General features: G+C 46.1%; 1 protein-coding gene across 6 annotated transcripts in view; it reads left to right on the forward strand.

The window, feature by feature from the left end:
• CELF6 (CUGBP Elav-like family member 6) overlaps positions 1-15576 on the forward strand; it is a 29410-nt gene extending 13834 nt beyond the window's left edge. The window contains exons 4-13 of one of the 6 annotated variants that reach the window (XM_059180461.1): positions 10690-10818; positions 10918-10997; positions 11171-11314; positions 11452-11584; positions 11668-11817; positions 12001-12063; positions 12315-12395; positions 12482-12625; positions 13254-13409; positions 14275-15576. In XM_059180461.1, coding sequence (XP_059036444.1) covers positions 10690-10818; positions 10918-10997; positions 11171-11314; positions 11452-11584; positions 11668-11817; positions 12001-12063; positions 12315-12395; positions 12482-12625; positions 13254-13381 — 1052 coding nt within the window. In that variant the 3' untranslated portion in view covers positions 13382-13409; positions 14275-15576. The remainder of the gene's footprint in view (positions 1-10689; positions 10819-10917; positions 10998-11170; positions 11315-11451; positions 11585-11667; positions 11818-12000; positions 12064-12314; positions 12396-12481; positions 12626-13253; positions 13410-14274) is intronic. The other 5 variants (XM_059180462.1, XM_059180463.1, XM_059180464.1 and 2 more) reach the window with 5 other exon arrangements.
• The last annotated feature ends 1439 nt before the right edge of the window (positions 15577-17015 follow it).

Raw genomic sequence — 17015 nt, forward strand, 5'->3', positions numbered from 1 at the left:
CAAGCTGCCCACAATCAGGGAGAGAACAGAACCCAACTGACAGGCCTTTACTAACGTCTACTAACTGTGTGCATCCTCTCAGACTTCATGCTCACTGTCTGTACTTACGAGGGGCTCTGGTAGCTTCATGGGTCCATTGTGGAGTTAAATCCTCTATGAAACCCTCCTTTATCCTTTTAGATGATCTGACCTCTGGTCTCTGATTCTCAATTTGAGGCCAAGGTGTTACCACTTCTACTTTGCCTTGAAGAGATATTCCCAAGTTTCCTCCTCCCCTTAACACATGTCCTCTTTTCCCACTTCATTCTTTCCAGACAGGTTTTTGAAAAGTTCCAGCTTCCCTACTGAACCTCTGGTTCACTTGTCCCAAGAATTTCTGCCTTTTGGGAAGCTGTGTTAGGTATCAAGGCCATTGTTGGCCATTGTTGGACCTCTTCTAAGCCTTGTCCACAAACATTAACTACTCCATAGCTCAGAGGCTAGCTTAGAGCACCTGAGTGAGCTTAGAAGCAGGCAGGTTGAGCCTGTAGTTTATTCAACCATCCAACCAACATCTTCTGAGTAACTTACTCCACATTAGGAATAGAGATGTGAGCATCTTTCTGTGAGCATCTGTGACCTGGCATCTGGCCTCACTGAGCTCTGGAGCTATGAGGGGATAGTAAATAAGAGGTTACTATTCAGTGTGATCAGTGCTTTTCAAGTCCTGGGGAGACTGTGGGCACAATAACAAGGGGCATCTATCTTAGTCTGGAAGGTCAAGGTGGACTTCCTGAGGTAGTAATATTCAAGCTGAGATCCCAAGGATGAAAAAGTAGTAGTCAAATAAAGAAAGAAAGGAAGAAGAGAAAGAGTAGTAGTCAAATAGAGAAAGGAAGTAGTAGTCAAATAGAGAAATAGAGGGAGCAAGTGCTTAGGCAAAGGGAATAGCATGCACAGAGTTCAGAACATGATGCAACCTGGCTCTGGTTCAGGAACTAAGTTCCCAGTGCTGGGGGCACTCTTGCTGTCTGGAGTCTTGTTGGGGAGAGGGCAGCTCTACAAAGCATGCTTCCGATGAGGCTTTTGCTTGGCCTGGTCCCTATGTCCTTATCATCTGGACCCCACGCAGCGGTATCAGCCAGAGTTTTATCATTACCCTCCCCTTTTTGCACAGAGTTTTCAGGTGTCATGTCATTGACAGATTCTGTACCCACCTATATACACCTGTTCAGATTCAGAGCAGCTCAGGAGAGTTGGAAAAGCAAATCTAGCTGAAAAGAGGACTGCCTGGCAGTACAAGTCATAATTTTAGTAGTTACGTTTTGCACAGTTTTTACGTAGTTACGTTTGCACAGTTTTAGTAGTTACGTTTTTCTTGACAAATGATGGCTCTTAAAGGCATCCGTGAATAATCCTTCTTGCAGGTTTAGATGACCAGATCTCTCAACTCTTCCTGCTCCCACTCAGAGCCACCAAATGTTCCCTGCTACATCTTCAGGAGAGAGGAGGCATATGTAATAAGCCTTGCAAAAACAGTTGGGCCTTTAAAATTTACAAGTATTTAACTACCAACTGATCTGTGTTAGATAATCTTGTTAGTAATCAAAATGTGTTCCTTTTCTTCATGTTATATATTTCTTCTTAAGCGAATTCAGCTTTCTGCTGAATTTTAAAACAAACTAACGCTTTAGAAACTCAGCTTTTTAAAATGGTACTGAATTTTGCTTCTGAAATGTAACATTTGACATCAGTGTGGGACAGCTTGCCCTATTCAAGTCTTCTGTCTGTGATCCCATTCAATAAGCCTTCAGAGTTAATGATCACACCTGTCCTAATAGATTTATCCCTATAAGCTTGCATGTTTTTTTTTAATTCCTGAAATTAAATCCCTTAGTTTACAATTGAATAACAATGATTTCTATATCTTTTAAGAATATTGGTATCTACATTATATGTTTATTAAAAAATTTTAAAAAAGAACACTGGTATCAATGCAGATATAATCTAAAGGGTATCAAGGCAAACAGTATAATCTTCCAAGATTCCACCATTTTTTCTTCCAGAAGGGATTATTAGATTTCCATCCCCCTCCCTCAATAAAACAGGGATTTCCAACTCAAATGCTACAGGAGCCAGGTAGATAACTTTAAATAGATGAGACTGTCATGATTTAATTACAATTTATATTTTAATTATATTAAATGTTGGCAAATGACTCCACTTTTAAAAGTTGACCAGCACTGCAGAACTTAACCAAACTTACCAGTTTTGCTTCTTCGGCCCAAAGACTTCCATTCCTCCCATCTGCATATAGGAGGAATCTATTGTGCACCCATGAGCTTTTAATGAAATAAGCTACTTTACATTATCTTTCTTGAATTTTGATGCCAATGCAGCAGAGTAGTATACCTCTTATTTTAAATCAATAGACATGAAGTTTATGGTTGAAATAACCTGTTTTAAACACACTGTATGTGTATCACTTTTAGAAATTACTGGTAACACCTGTACATTCGATACTTACAATGCAATAATAGTACCAACACAACAGAATCTGCCTAATAGAAGGTGCTGGAGTCCTCTTCTTCCATGGCCATCCTCTGCAACCCTGATGATGCTCCGAGTGTTAGATGTCCATCCAGGTCTTCATGGACTATGTTATAGCAGGCTTTTTTTTTTTTTTTTTTTAAGATCTTATTTATTTGACAGAGAGAGAGATAGCAAGAGCAGGAACACAAGCAGGAGGAGTGGGAGAGGGAAAGCGGTCTTCCCACAGGGCAGGGAGCCTAATGTGGGGCTCGATGCAGGGCTCTATCCCAGAACCCTGGGATTGTGACCTGAGCCAAAGGCAGACTCAACCATCTGAGCCACCCAGGCGCCCTATAGCAGCCTTTTCGTGATCTCAGCTTGTTCCCATAATTTCTGGAGCTAAGTTCCATGCTGTTTATGTACTTCATACTCCATGCCTATATTTTACATCCTATGGCACTGAGTGATACTCTTAAAAGGAAAATGCACCTAACTGTCCAAACGACCTGATATCCTAATTATAGTAAAGGCAACCATTTCTACATCAAAAATGAACATAGTGCCAGAAACTTTTCTCCTCAGCATCTGGATTTATTTGAATGTAAACATTAAAATGTTTGCCTGGATGAAAATTCAAGGGTTGTGTATTTCAAAATGTCAACGTCAAATTATACGAGGTCAGCGACCCCCAAATCCTTCAGACATTGGTCATTAAGTCTCTTTTACTTGCTGTTCAGCATGGAGGCTGCAGTTGATTTTTCCTAACTCTCATGATCCCTTCTATGGAAGCACAAAAAATAAGATTAATGGTAGGCACTAATCTAATAGGAAAACTATTTTTAGTCCCAAGGCAAAATATTCAGTCACTAAAACTCCGGTATAGGGGCGCCTGGGTGGTTCAGTTGTTAAGCGTCTGCCTTTGGCTCAGATCATGATCCCAGGGTCCTGGGATTGAGCCCCACATCAGGGTCCCTACTCAGCGGAAGCCTGCTTCTCCTTCTCCCATTCCCCCTGCTTGTGTTCCCTCTCTCGCTGTCTCTCTCTCTCTGTCAAATAAATAAATAAAATCTAAAAAAAAAAAAAAAGAAAGAAAGAAAAAAAGAAACTCCTGTATATTTTTCCCTCTCTTTCAAATTTCATAACATAAAATCAATAAATTCATAAATCACAATAGTGACCGCTCCGCTCGTTCTATTCTCCAACCTTGGCAGTATTTTTTTTACCAAGGATATTTTCCCCCCAGGATGCCTGAGGTACAGGTATCAGCTAAGTAATCAACCCGTGCACTCTTTCCACTTTAGTTTTTTTATACTTTAAAAACAGTCTCTGAAGTGAGTCATTTCTTTTTCAATCTTGAAGTTTGGCTTTACTGAAGAGACCAGTTATCTGTTATCACATCAACCCTCCCATCACCAACCTATAATGAATGAATGGTTTAGGTAATTTCTAACTGGATTTATATGGTTTTGTTTAAATATTAGCTCAGATTTTGAATAATAAATATATATAATTATTGAACAGATGAGTCATGTTTTTTATGTAATTTTATCCAGGATTCTACTTCATTCGGGATTTAATGACTAAACTTTGACTTAAAGTTAAATTTTCAGCTAGAATTTTCAGAATTTCATTAACACTGGGACACATTCTCTGATCTAAATGAAGTATGGATCTTGGCTACAACCGTTCTGCCAGTCAGTGGACACGCTTATCTGTCTTTGATCCTTATACTTACTTAATTCTATGAAGTACTCTTCCAGGGAAGACTTGACTGGATAAGTTTCACAGTACTGCTTAAGACTACTCAAGTTAAGGTTTCACTTCCTGAAATTAACTCTACCTCTGGGAGGTGCCTCCCGTCAGCTTGACTCAGAGCAAATCACCCAAAGATTATTGTTAACACTTTTAGGTCATGGCAATGGCTAATCCTCACAAGCCCTTTGGGTTCAGGTATACAGCCTGCAAAAGGAAAATGAAATCTGGAGGCTGAGATTCTTTTCTCTTGGAGGAACTTGGAATCTTGGGCTCCGTCTACCTTTCTCCCTTAACTTCCCGGTTCTCCTGGATCAGAATGAAGGGACAATAGAGTCTCTGTTCTTCCTTGGTCTGTGTACCTAGTTTTCAGCCCTCCTTAAAGATCTCCTTCATTTTCAAAAATTATAGTAAAATAGGCATGACATAAACCTTATCACCTTTACCATTTTTAAGTGTACAGTCCAATAGTGTTAAGTATATTCACACTGTTGTGCAAACCATCTCCAGAATTTCTTCCTCTTACAAGGCTCAAAATCTGTACCCATTAAATAACTGCCTTTCCCCCCTCCAGCCCCTAGTAACCATAATTCTACTTTCTGTTTCTATGAATTTGACTTCTCTAGATACCTCATATAAGTGAAATCATACAGTATTTGTCTTTTTGTCACTGGCTGATTTCACTTAGCATGATGTCCTCAAGGTTCAGCCATGTTGTAGCTTGTGTCAGATTTTCCTTTTAAAGGCTGAATAATATCCCATGGTATGTTTTTATCACATTTTGTTTATCCATTCATTGTTTGAAAGACATTGGGGTGGCATCCACCTTTTAAGTGTTGTGGATAATGCTACTGTGAACGTTAAGTGTACAAATATCTCTTTGAAAAAAAAGGATCTCTTTGAGACTCTGCTTTCAATTCTTTTGGTTATAATACCCAGACCTGGTATTGCTGGACCATATGATAATCCTATTTTTAATTTTGGAGGGAATTGTCATACTGTTTTCCACAGTGGCTTTTCATTCTCACCAGCAGTGCAGAAAGGTTTCAATTTCTCCACAGTCTTTCCAACACTTGCTGTTTTCTTCTTCCCCTCCTCTTCCATCTTCTCCTTCTATACATTTTCTTCTCCTTCTTACTCTTTTTTTCCCTCCTTCCCTTTTTCTTCTTCTCCTCCTCCTCTTCCTTCTTTTTCTCCTTCTTCAACAGTCATCCTTATAGTGTAAGGTGGTATTACATTGTGATTTTCATTTGTACTTCCTTAATGATTAGTAATATGGATCATCTTTGCCTATGCTTACTGGCCATTTATATATCTTCTTTGGAGAAATGCTTATTTAAGCTCATTGTCTACTTTTTAATAGGATGATTTGTTTTCTTGTTTGAGTTGTAGGAACTCTTCATTTTGGATATTACCAGATTTTATTGGGATATTATCAGATACATGATTTGCAAATATTTTCTCCCATTCTGTAGGCTGTCTTTTCACTGAGTGTGTCTTTTGATGCATGAAGTTTGAAATTGATGTAGTCTGGGGTACCTGGGTGGCTCAGTGGGCTAAGCCTCGGCCTTTGGCTCCAGCCAAGGCCTCAGGGTCCTGGGATTGAGCCCCGCATTGGGCTGTCTGCTCAGCAGGGAGCCTGCTTCCCGTCTCTCTCTGCCTGCCTCTCTGCCTACTTGTGATCTCTTTCTCTGTCAAATAAATAAATAAAAGCTTTAAAAATTTTTTTGATGAGGTTCAGTTTACTTTTGTTGGCTGTGTGTTTGGTGACACATTTAAGAAGTCATTGCCAAATGCAAGGTCATGAGGCTTTTTCTCTGTTTTCTTCTAAGAGTTTTATAGTTTTAGCACTCATGCTTAGGTCTTTGACTCATTTTGTTCATTTTTGTATATGATGCAAAGTAAGGGTCCAATGTCGTCATTTTGCACCCACTTTTCTCAACACCATTTTCTGAAAAGACTGACATTCTTGTCAAAAATCATTTGACCTATATGTGAGGGCTTATTTCTGGCCTCTCTCTTCTTTCCATTGGTCTGCATGTCTTTCTGCCACTGTCACACTGCTTGATTACTGTAGCTTTATAGTAAGTTTTGAAATCTGAAAGTGAGATCTCCAACTTTCTTCTTTTTTAAGATTGTCTTGACAATGGGTTCTTGAGACTTGATATGAATTTTAGGATGGATTTCTCTAGTTCTGCAAGAAATGCCATTGGGATTTTAATAGAAATTTCATTAAATCTGTAGATTTCTTTGGGAAGTAGTGATATCTAACAATATTAAGTCTTTCAAACCATGAACACAAGATGTCTTCCATCTTTTGTGTCTTTAACTTCCTTCAGCAATGTTTTTTTAAAAAGATGTTATTTATTTATTTGACAGAAATAGAGGTCACAAGTAGGCAGAGAGGCAGGCAGAGGGAGAGGAGGAAGCAGGCTCCCTGCTGAGCAGAGAGCCTGATGTGGGGCTGATCCCAGGATCCTGAGGTCATGACCTGAGCCGAAGGCAGAGGCTTAACCCACTGAGCCACCCAGATGCTCCCGCAATGTTTTATAGTTTCCAGGATACCAGTCTATTTGCCTCCTTTTTAAAGTTTATTCCTAAGGATTTTATTCTTTTTGATGCTATTTTAAGTGGAACTGCTTTTCAAATTTCTTTTTCGTATTGTTCATTGCTAGTGTATAGAAACACAACTCATTTTATTTGTTGATTTTGTATTCTACAATTTTGCTGGATTTGTTTATTATTTCCAGCAAGGTTTTTTTTTGGGGGGGCGGAATTAAAGCTTTTCTTGATGTTTATCAGATCAGGCCAGAAGACTCTCTTTGCCCTGGCTATTTCCTCAGTGACTTTCCCAGGTTCTCTTGGCTCCTTATGCTGGAGTCATTACTAAGAACATCAGGGGAAAGATGCTTTGCTCCATATGCTGCCACCAGCAGGATCTCTGGGTTGGTATCTGGACTGAAAAGTGGATGAGTATTTTTAGGATGTATTTGGTGGTTGGTACCCCAATGCTGAAACTTCATTCCTACACAGTCCCTACAATCATGGCATCCCACCAACAGGAAGGTGAATGAGTATGAGAGACCTAGAAGCTAGAAACTCGGCCCCTCAGGAATTCCTTTGAGCCGACTTGAGGTAGAGCCTCTTTTCTTGAAAGGCATCTTGGCGCCTTTCCTGAGGAAGAGGGAATGGACTGACTCTGACTCTGATCTCTCAATCCCATCATTTGCTATTAGAATCCCTGACCTATATGACCGGCTGCGCAAGGCAGCTTTATGGAGCTGGGCCTCGGGGGCTCAAACAGCTTGGTTTGGGTTTAAAAAAGCATTTGGTAGAAGAGCAAGGCATACACATTAGTTGACAACAGGAGAAGGCAATTATACCATCCGTCTGTGTTTCTATCCAACTATGTCTCAATTCTACACTAATGCTATCTTTTAATTCCTTCCACTCCAGGAAGGCTGAGCCTTCTTATTTGATATTCCCAGTTTTCTGGAGACCCACCCAGGGGATGATTTTATTCAGAGATTTCTGATCCATTTCTTATAGAATCTTCTCTTTACCTAAGTGGTAGAGTTTGAAGTAGAGGAAATTGAATTACCTGGGCTAAATCCCATCATCACCTCTCTCTGGGGGCACTGACCCTCAGAACCTCCAGGGCTGTATATTTGGGGGCTAATCTAGGAGGTCAAGCCTGTACTTCTCTTAGACAGGTCTCCCGAGAAAATTATCCCACCATTTTGGGATCACCTGAAACTCCTGGTCATTGTGACCTTGATCATCCTGTTGCCAAACATTACCAAGCTCCCTGTAAAGTGGCAAAGAGAATACCAGCATTCAAGGTGATACCTGTGAAACAGGCAGTATAGAGCCCAGCCTATAATTCAGCCTTATTTCAATTTTAAATTCTGTATAGCTCAGTAGTCCAGGACCATAGGGTCTGTGACTTTTCATGGAGATTAAAATTCTTGACTGGGCACTGGAAAAGAAGTATCAGAGAATTTCATGGTCTGTAGAATGAGCTTGAACTAACCACCATCAGCGGGAAAGAGCAACAAGAGGAAGAGCAGTTAAAGGATCAGACCACTGTCCACACAAACCTATTTCCTGCCTTGGGGGCTCCATCTCAGTCTTGACATTTCACTTCCTACCTAGGGCTACCTGGATGCTGGTCCCTGTGGCATGATATCTTACCTAGGAGACACCACCATCTTGCAGACCCTATCCAATGACACAACTGCACTACAAATTAGGGTATTATTAAGCCCTCTTTAAGCCTTGGGACTCCGGAGGCCATAGGATCTTCTTTAGCTCCTCTTAAACCTTTGAGAGACACACAGGCATGCTTTAGAGTCACAGCTCAGAACAATGACACAGTCTTCTGACATTTGATTCCCTGACCAAATGGGGCCTGTCTTCCAATGTCAAGGCAAAGCCACTAGCAGACTGATCAAGCAATTTTTTCTTTATCTTTTTGGTTTCCTGAAGAGAGTGATCTCAGATCTCTCTGCATATACCATGTGGAATTCTATGCATTATATTTTCAGTCAGTGGTTTTTAAAGAACTTTCCTTGCAACCCCCTCTAGGTGGTACTAGGAGAAGATGAAGCAAAAGGAACTTCAGCCCCAACCCCACTCCCCACTTTTCTGGTTTTAGTCAGAGCAGTTCTATTTGTCTCTCATTTTTTAGCTTCATCCTAATATTTTTGTTAGAACAACAGATTCTGCAGCTTTTTTAAAAGGTTGGGAAACCAGTGATCTGTTCCAAAAGCACTATTTTGTGGCTAACATTCCCAGAAGTGAAGGACACTCACTGACTGTACTCTCACCACATCAGATGGGCACTTCCTCTAAGATTCCAGCCACAAGTACATTACATATCCCTTTCCCCTTGAGATCACTGAGCAGTAATCCTCTGGAGAGGAGGCAGGATTCTGTTGATACATATTCTGCCCATCCCATTTAACCACAGCCTCCACCCTACTCACAGACACAGCACTGACAGGCACTTTAGGGTCCCTGGGCAGCCTAGGCTGAATCCCACACCATCCAGATAAAATATGGACACATACATAACCCTACTGGAAAGTCTGTCCACTGCTAACTCCAGGCAGTCTGTTCTTCCTTTTCTTTGCCACACTTCAGTCTATGACCCTCACCAGCCTTGTCTTCCTTGGATTCAGGATCCAAAGATTCTCCACTGGCCTAGCCAAAATTGTCAAGGAGTAAAGGAGTTTAGGATGGGTTTTCTTGGGCTCCAGGATCTGAAGGTGAAGCCTGAAACCAGATTCTCACCTGTTCCTCTCCCCAAATCTGTTGCCTGCATGAAGCCACATCCTATTTCAGAGAGTTATGTTGGTGCAGAAAAAAGCAGGACTTTGACACCAGGCCGTGTGACCTGGACAGTCTCCTGAGGCCTCTATCCTGGGTTCCTGGACAGTCTCCTGAGGCCTGACTTGCTAGATGTGTGGCTAAGCCCTGGTTTCCAGCCCCAGCTCTCCAGATTTCTCCAAGGAACACTCTCCCAGAGGAAGAGGGAACAAAGGGAGGGATCAGAATTGTTCTCAGGGGCCATGCAAGTCTACAGGCAGAACTTGTCCTTCCATAGTGTGAACACCTGGGGAAGGATCAGGGCAGAGCACAAGGGAAGGCAGAGAGATGGCAGAAGGGCTCACTGAAGGCCCTGGAAGCTCAGTTGGGGAATGAAGCAGTGGAGGTGGAAGTTAAGGAAAGAGGTCAAGGGCTTAGCAATTGTAGAGGAGGAATGCTAATGTTGGAGGCTCAGGAACCCAAGCTTCCTGCCCTCTTTAGGCCTTTGGGAGGAGTACCCAAGTTGAGTTTGGTGCTAGGCTTAGAGATTCATCATTCCCAGCGCTCAACATCTGGGAATGAGGCAGTACGATGAAACAGGTGTTTTCTGTGCTGTTTTTTGTCCCAGAGCCCTCCTTGATTTGAGCAGGAAGGGGCATTGATGGTGCTGCCATCAGCCTGACTAGCAAGGGTGTGCTTTTTTTCTCCTAGTCCAATCTGAATACGACCTTCACTGAGGACACCCCCTCCCCATAGGACTAAAACGGTCCAAAACTGCCTTTCCCAAACTTTCAGAACAGAAAGTTCAAAAATAACAAACGATGCATACAGGGCTGTACCCAACCAAAGACATCACTGAATCACTTTCCACAAGAGCAGCAATCAGTCTTTCTTGTTCCTTCCCAAGACCCAGGTTTTCATGGTGGATCTGGGTTGAGTTCTTTTCCTCCAGATCTGTCTATAGATCATCCTGCTCCTCAAAGAAACCCACCGTTATAGCCCCAGAGCCTTCTTACTCCCTATACCTCTTCCCAGAGCTGGACTGGGGTAAGCTATCTTAAGAAGGTAGTCCAAGAGGACTTAGGGTCTCCAGATCACTCCTGGATTTGTCCCCAGAGGACCGAAAGCTGTTTGTGGGGATGCTGGGGAAGCAGCAGGGTGAGGAGGACGTCAGACGCCTGTTCCAGCCCTTTGGCCATATCGAGGAGTGCACCGTCTTGCGAAGCCCTGATGGCACCAGTAAAGGTGACTTGAGCTGACCCTGGAATTTCCTGCCTCATTCTGGGCCACATGACCCTTTGGCCCCTGTGGCCTGAGCCACCCAATCCTTCTATTCTGCCCCAGGCTGTGCCTTTGTGAAGTTCGGGAGTCAGGGGGAAGCTCAGGCAGCTATCCAGAGTCTGCATGGCAGCCGGACCATGGCGGTGAGGGCGGGCACCCGGGGCCCAGGGTGAGGCCAGTGGGGTGGGGACGGGCTTTTCCTCCCCACGTGAGATCAATGCCCCAGCAAAGAGCCTGATGGGCGAAGCGCTTGGCCTAGGGCCAGGGCTGGGGTCTGGACTGGTCACGGCGGCCTCCCCTGCCCTGCCCTACCCAGGGCGCCTCGTCCAGCCTCGTGGTCAAACTGGCGGACACGGACCGGGAGCGAGCGCTACGGCGGATGCAGCAGATGGCCGGCCAGCTGGGCGCCTTCCACCCAGCACCGCTGCCGCTGGGGGCGTGCGGAGCCTACACCACCGCGGTAGGTGCCTGACACCAACCCCCGTTCTCAGGGGACTGGGGCCTGTGTGCGCCTGTGGGCCCGCCCCAAAGGAGGCCGGGAGCCGGGGCACCTGCCCACCACTGGTGCTACACACCTGTTTTTCTTCCCTCCCAAAGATCCTGCAGCACCAGGCAGCCCTACTGGCAGCGGCACAGGGCCCAGGCCTAGGCCCGGTGGCCGCAGTGGCGGCCCAGATGCAGCACGTGGCGGCTTTCAGCCTGGTGGCGGCGCCCCTGTTGCCCGCCGCAGGTACTGTGCTCAGGAGCTGGGCGGCGGCTGGGACCCCACAAGGCAGGGCTGTGGCCTGACTCTCCGACCTCCTTTGCCTCCAGCAGCCAGCTCCCCGCCTGGCGGTGGCCCAGGCTCGCTTCCGGGTCTGCCAGCGCCCATCGGGGTCAATGGATTTGGCCCCCTAACTCCCCAGACCAACGGGCAGCCGGGATCTGACAGTCTCTACAATAACGGGCTCTCCCCTTACCCAGGTGGGCCCTCCGCTCTGCCCAAATCTCCCCGAAATGGAGTGGGGAGCGCGGGGGGGCGGGGGTTGGGGGGAGGCGGCTATGGCCTTGGAAAGGGACTCCTCTTTCCCTGCTGCCTCTCACAACGTCGCTCCACCTCCCCACCCGCCTGCCTTCACCGTGGGCCCCGCGCCCCTCTCTCCCCAGCCCAGAGCCCTGGCGTGGCTGACCCCCTGCAGCAGGCCTACGCTGGGATGCACCACTACGCAGGTTTCACTTGGCGCTCCGCGGCCTGGGGGGTTTGAAGGGCCCCAGAAAGGAATAGGGAGATTTTGGCGGGGGTGGTTAGGCTCTCTTTGAGTCGACCCTCCCATCCCCCCACCCCTGGGCCCAGAATGACGTCTCTAAGGGGAATTACTTGGACTGGGCTGAATTGGTCCAAGATGGCTAGGCAAATGGGGACATGCTTGGTTGGGGGATGGCTTCTAGGGGTCACTGCCCACTCCCACCTCTGTCTCCAGCAGCCTACCCATCGGCCTATGCCCCAGTGAGCACAGCTTTTCCCCAGCAGTCTTCAGCCCTGCCCCAGCAGCAAAGAGAAGGTGAGAGGCAGGGGGCTGGAGATCAGGGCCTGGTGGGACTCTGCTCAGGGTCCCTCCCCTGAACCAGTCTGTTGCCCTTCCTACAGGCCCAGAAGGCTGTAACCTCTTCATCTATCACCTGCCTCAGGAGTTTGGTGATGCAGAACTCATACAGACATTCCTGCCCTTTGGAGCTGTTGTGTCTGCCAAAGTCTTTGTGGACCGAGCCACCAACCAGAGCAAATGCTTCGGTGAGCTGAGGCCCAACCATGGGCCCCTCCCACTCCTAACTTTGAGATTCACTGCAGACCCTAAGCTTGTCTGTCCATAAGTCAGTGGCTCCCAGAGACTGAGCATATGGCAGAAAGCAGGCTCATGGACCAGTGACTAGGCTAAGCCCAGCCCAAGAACAAGTCTTTTTCAGGTTCACCCAGAAAAGTCAGGTGCCTGGAAGATGCTCAAGCAGGTCAGGCTTCAGAGTCTAGAAGGGCAGGAAGAGTAGGAATCTGAGGCAAGAGATCCCCTCCAATCCCAGCTGCAGTTTAGAGGACCAGAATGGGTGCTGAAGAGGGAGAGAATACAACCGCTGCCAGGGAAATGACAGGGAAACACTCCAACCAGTACACTCCTCACCCTAACACACATACCTCAGAATTGCCTCCTGTCCTTCCAAGAATTACACCTGTAGGAGACTTAGGCCGTTTGCCTTTGTATGACTGTGTGTTTGTGTGTGTGTGGGTGCACGTGCAAACAATGAAGGTTGGAGGGGTATATGTTTGGAACTGGCCTGAGGGGACACGGGCAGAAGGGACTGGTCAGAGAGAATGGAGGCCCTGCCAGGCCGAGCTTCCAGCTGACCTCTCTGCCCACGCCCCCTAGGGTTTGTTAGCTTTGACAATCCAACCAGTGCCCAGACAGCTATTCAGGCCATGAATGGCTTTCAAATTGGCATGAAGAGGCTCAAGGTCCAGCTAAAGAGGCCCAAGGATGCCAATCGGCCTTACTGATCTTCTCTCACTGACCAGCCACAGAAAGGTAAGTCCAGGGGTGGACCCTAAGCAGACGGGGCCCTAGTGACAGAGGCCCTGTCAGCTTTGATGTCCCTTTTGAGATGTCAGGAGCACCCGCCTCTGAAAAAGTCTGGGACAGAAGAGCCAGAAGTTAAGGAGGGATCCTCAGTTGGAGACTTTGTGTTTCTCCTTTGGTCCAAGGATGGAGATAAATTCGACACCGTCCTGCCCCCACAATCTGGGAGAGGCAGTTACATCAAGATCTAACCAGTTAGTTCTCCTCCAGAGGTGGCCACAGGGGGGAGTAGAGAAGCTGTGTGTGGGGAAGGGCAGGGGGGTGGAGAATGAGGCCAGAACAGTTGTGAAGGCTCATGAGTTGAGACTTTATCCTGAAGATGGTAGGGAAACATTTGGAGAGTTTAAGCAAAGAGGGGATAAGATGCAGGGGCTGGGCTATTGGCAGAGAACCCGGAGATGAGGATATAAGCAAATAAGCTAAAGAAGCAGGATCTGTAGGGCCTGGGGGTGTTGGGGAGAGAGCTGACAAGCTCCCTTAGGTTTCTGGCAGGGCCAGCTGCCTGCACCTTCTAGAGATTTGCCATCTCCAGAGGTCCACATGGCCTGGCCTCACTGATGCTACCCCAGGGGGCCCTTTAGGGAGGCTGAGGGGCTGGGGTCATCTTCCCAAGAGGCCCCAAGGTCACTTCAGTGGACCAGGGTGCTGCCTTGACCCTGCAGCAGCTCTGTTCCTCAGGAAGAGAGGTCAAGCCACTCACCTGCGATGTCATTGCTGGGGCAAGCTGCTCTTTTTGTCTTGCCTGCCAGAGTGAGTTTTGCCTTTTTTTAATTTTCTCTTTCCTCTGTCCTAATCAACAAATCCCCAACAACAGAAACTGAAGAGTGAGAAGAAAGGAAAGGAAAAGCACAGAAATGCTTGAGCAGCCCTTCCTGAAGGAGCAGCCACGGATGGAGGTGGATCGGACCCCAGGCCGGCGCCTGGGGCTCAGGCCACATTAAGGATCGTTTTCATCAAGTGGGTTGTCCCGTGCCTGTGGCTTAGAGCGCAGGCTGGCAAGGCAGCTGGGGCTGGCTGAGGACTGACTGTCTAGGGGAACCAGCAGAGGGCCTTGGGGGTGCCAAGGGCTTCTCTGCAAGGGAAGCCCAGATTTACTTCTTTCAAAATCATATCATTCCTTAGAGTTTAGGGACCAAAGGACTATTGCTTTTTTAAGAATATAAATATATCTATATAAATTAAAAGAAGGAAACAGAAAATAAAAACAAAAGAAAAGGAAAAAACCACAAGAGAAACAAAAAGACAGTATAGAGTCTCATACAAGTTGCCTTTAAATATCCCTAGGAGACAGGGTGAAGGAGATCCATAAAAGCCCAGCCTAGGCAGAGGGAGGCTGTGGAAAGAGTGTTCTGTGTCTCATTCCCTCTTAAATCCCCCCCCTTTTTAAAATAACGAAGGACTTAATGTCTAGGGGTAGGCTCCCATGCAGGCAACAAAGAGAGTTATGGAAGCAGGGAACCCACAATCCCCCAACTCAGAGAATATCCCTGAAGCCAGGAGGAGCTCTGGCCTGACCTGGCCTTTGCCATCCTGAGGGGCCCACTGGCCAGCAGGAGTGTCCTTGCCAGCCTTTTCCGTGGAACCACTGCTTCCCCAGACAGGAAGAAAGAGGGAGTTTTAACCACCCCAGGATTTCCCTTTCCCATCTGGATAGACAGAGGCCCTGCCTCTGGCTGAGCCGAGACACCTCCTGTTTCCCCTCACCTTGAGCCAGTCCCAGTGTCCCCTTGCTCCAGGCCACCTTCTGTCTCCAAGTCTATGTTTGCCCACCTGTAAAGTAGATCCAGGATATACCTAGAGGGCTGTGACAACAGACTCGGAAGATTTGCTACTGTATATACTGCCATTGAGAAGGGGATCATTTTCAATATGTAGAAGCTTCAGAATTTAGAGGTCCCTCTTTACCCAGGACCTGGGAGGGAAGTAGATGTTTTGCCAAAATACTTCTTCATTCCTTTAAAAAGTACATCTTTCCTATGCAAGAGTGTCTCACATGTGCTTATCCAAGGTGCTTCTAGATGGTGAGCAGTGTTCAGCTTAGAAGTGGTGTGTGCTCTGTCTGTCTTTGTCTCTCTGTTGTATTCAGTGGGTGCCATATAAAACTGATCAATGGTGGTGCTTCCTGCCTGCTTCTGTGAGATGGGCAAAAGATTCAGCTTAGAACACCATGACTCACCTTGCCTTGGTCAGCCTGTCCTGGGCCTGTAGGGCCTTGCACATATTTTCCCCAGGAGGTTAATTTCCCCTCCACCTCACAGACATGGATCAAAGTAGTATGGGGCCCCAGCTGTGTGGTGGGCACTCTGATCCCCAGATGTCGCTGAGGCTGGAGGCCTCTGATCTGCTATCACATCAGATAGTAAAGGAAAGGATGTGGGGGTGGGGTTGGAGGGTTCCTCCTTCATAACAGTTTCTAAGAAAACTTGTTCCCACCTGTTCCTCTGTCTTTGACTCGTTTTTGGAGGGAATGGGATGAAAAATAGATATGGTAATGACATCACCAGGTAATGTGTAATGTATATCAACAAATTATTTCCAATGCAGAGGGAAACAGTGTTGAGGGCATCATTACACCAGCCAATGCTGATACCTAGACTGATCACCCTGGACACAGGAGGACGTGTGGAGTACCCCTGCCTTCAAACAGATACTCACATGGTGGCAAAGAGGCCTTTCACTGCTAGGTGCTAAGCACTTTGCTAGGAGCTGGGGCTCAGGCATGTTATACCTGCCCAGAGTTAGTGGGAAAGACAGACCAGTTAGGTAGTTATAATCCAAGGCCTCACAGGGTCTACAATCACAAGCAGAAGAGTATCTAATTCAGACTCAAATAGAAAGGGAGGTAGGAGAAAGATTTCGTAACGGAGTTTAAGGAGAAAAGGGTCTTCAAGGAGGCACTGGGACTTTGAACAAAGCTGTTTGGACAGCTGCACCATTTTGATAAGTTACCTTTCTTACCAAGAAAAAATAATGATTACCATGTATTCTGTGCCAATTACGTGGGAGAAAACGGGATGAAGACATCTCAATCTGGATCCTTAACTCATTACACCAAGTCATATCAAGACACTTGAACCAAAATGGCACTTCGCATTTTGCTTCATGGTTAGGGACTGACAGACTTTGTGTCAAGGCTGCAGAGGGTAGCAGGGTCTGGATCAGGGGCTGGGAAACTGTGGCCTGTGGGCAAATCTGGCCTGTAACCTGTTTTGTATGGCCTACAAACTAAGAACGGTTTCACTTTTTTTTAAAGGGATCTGAAAATAAAACAAAAAATCAATGAGTATGAAACAGAGACCGTCTCTGCTCCCACAAAACTAATTTATCTAGTCCTTTAGACAAAAAGTTTGCTGACCCCTGTAAGATCATGCAGGACATGTACAATATCCAATCAGTTTGAACAATATAGTGTTTGTGTCTCTGTTGTATGTGCATGTATTAGTCTGAACTCTTTCAGTTGCAAGTATCAAAACCCCACTCAAACATGTTTAATCCAGTAGGAAATTAACTGGCTTATACAACTGATAAACCAAAGGATGGGTCTGGTGTCATGCA

This window comes from Mustela lutreola, chromosome 7 (genome assembly GCF_030435805.1).
Source record: "Mustela lutreola isolate mMusLut2 chromosome 7, mMusLut2.pri, whole genome shotgun sequence".
Taxonomy (NCBI): Eukaryota; Metazoa; Chordata; class Mammalia; order Carnivora; family Mustelidae; genus Mustela; species Mustela lutreola.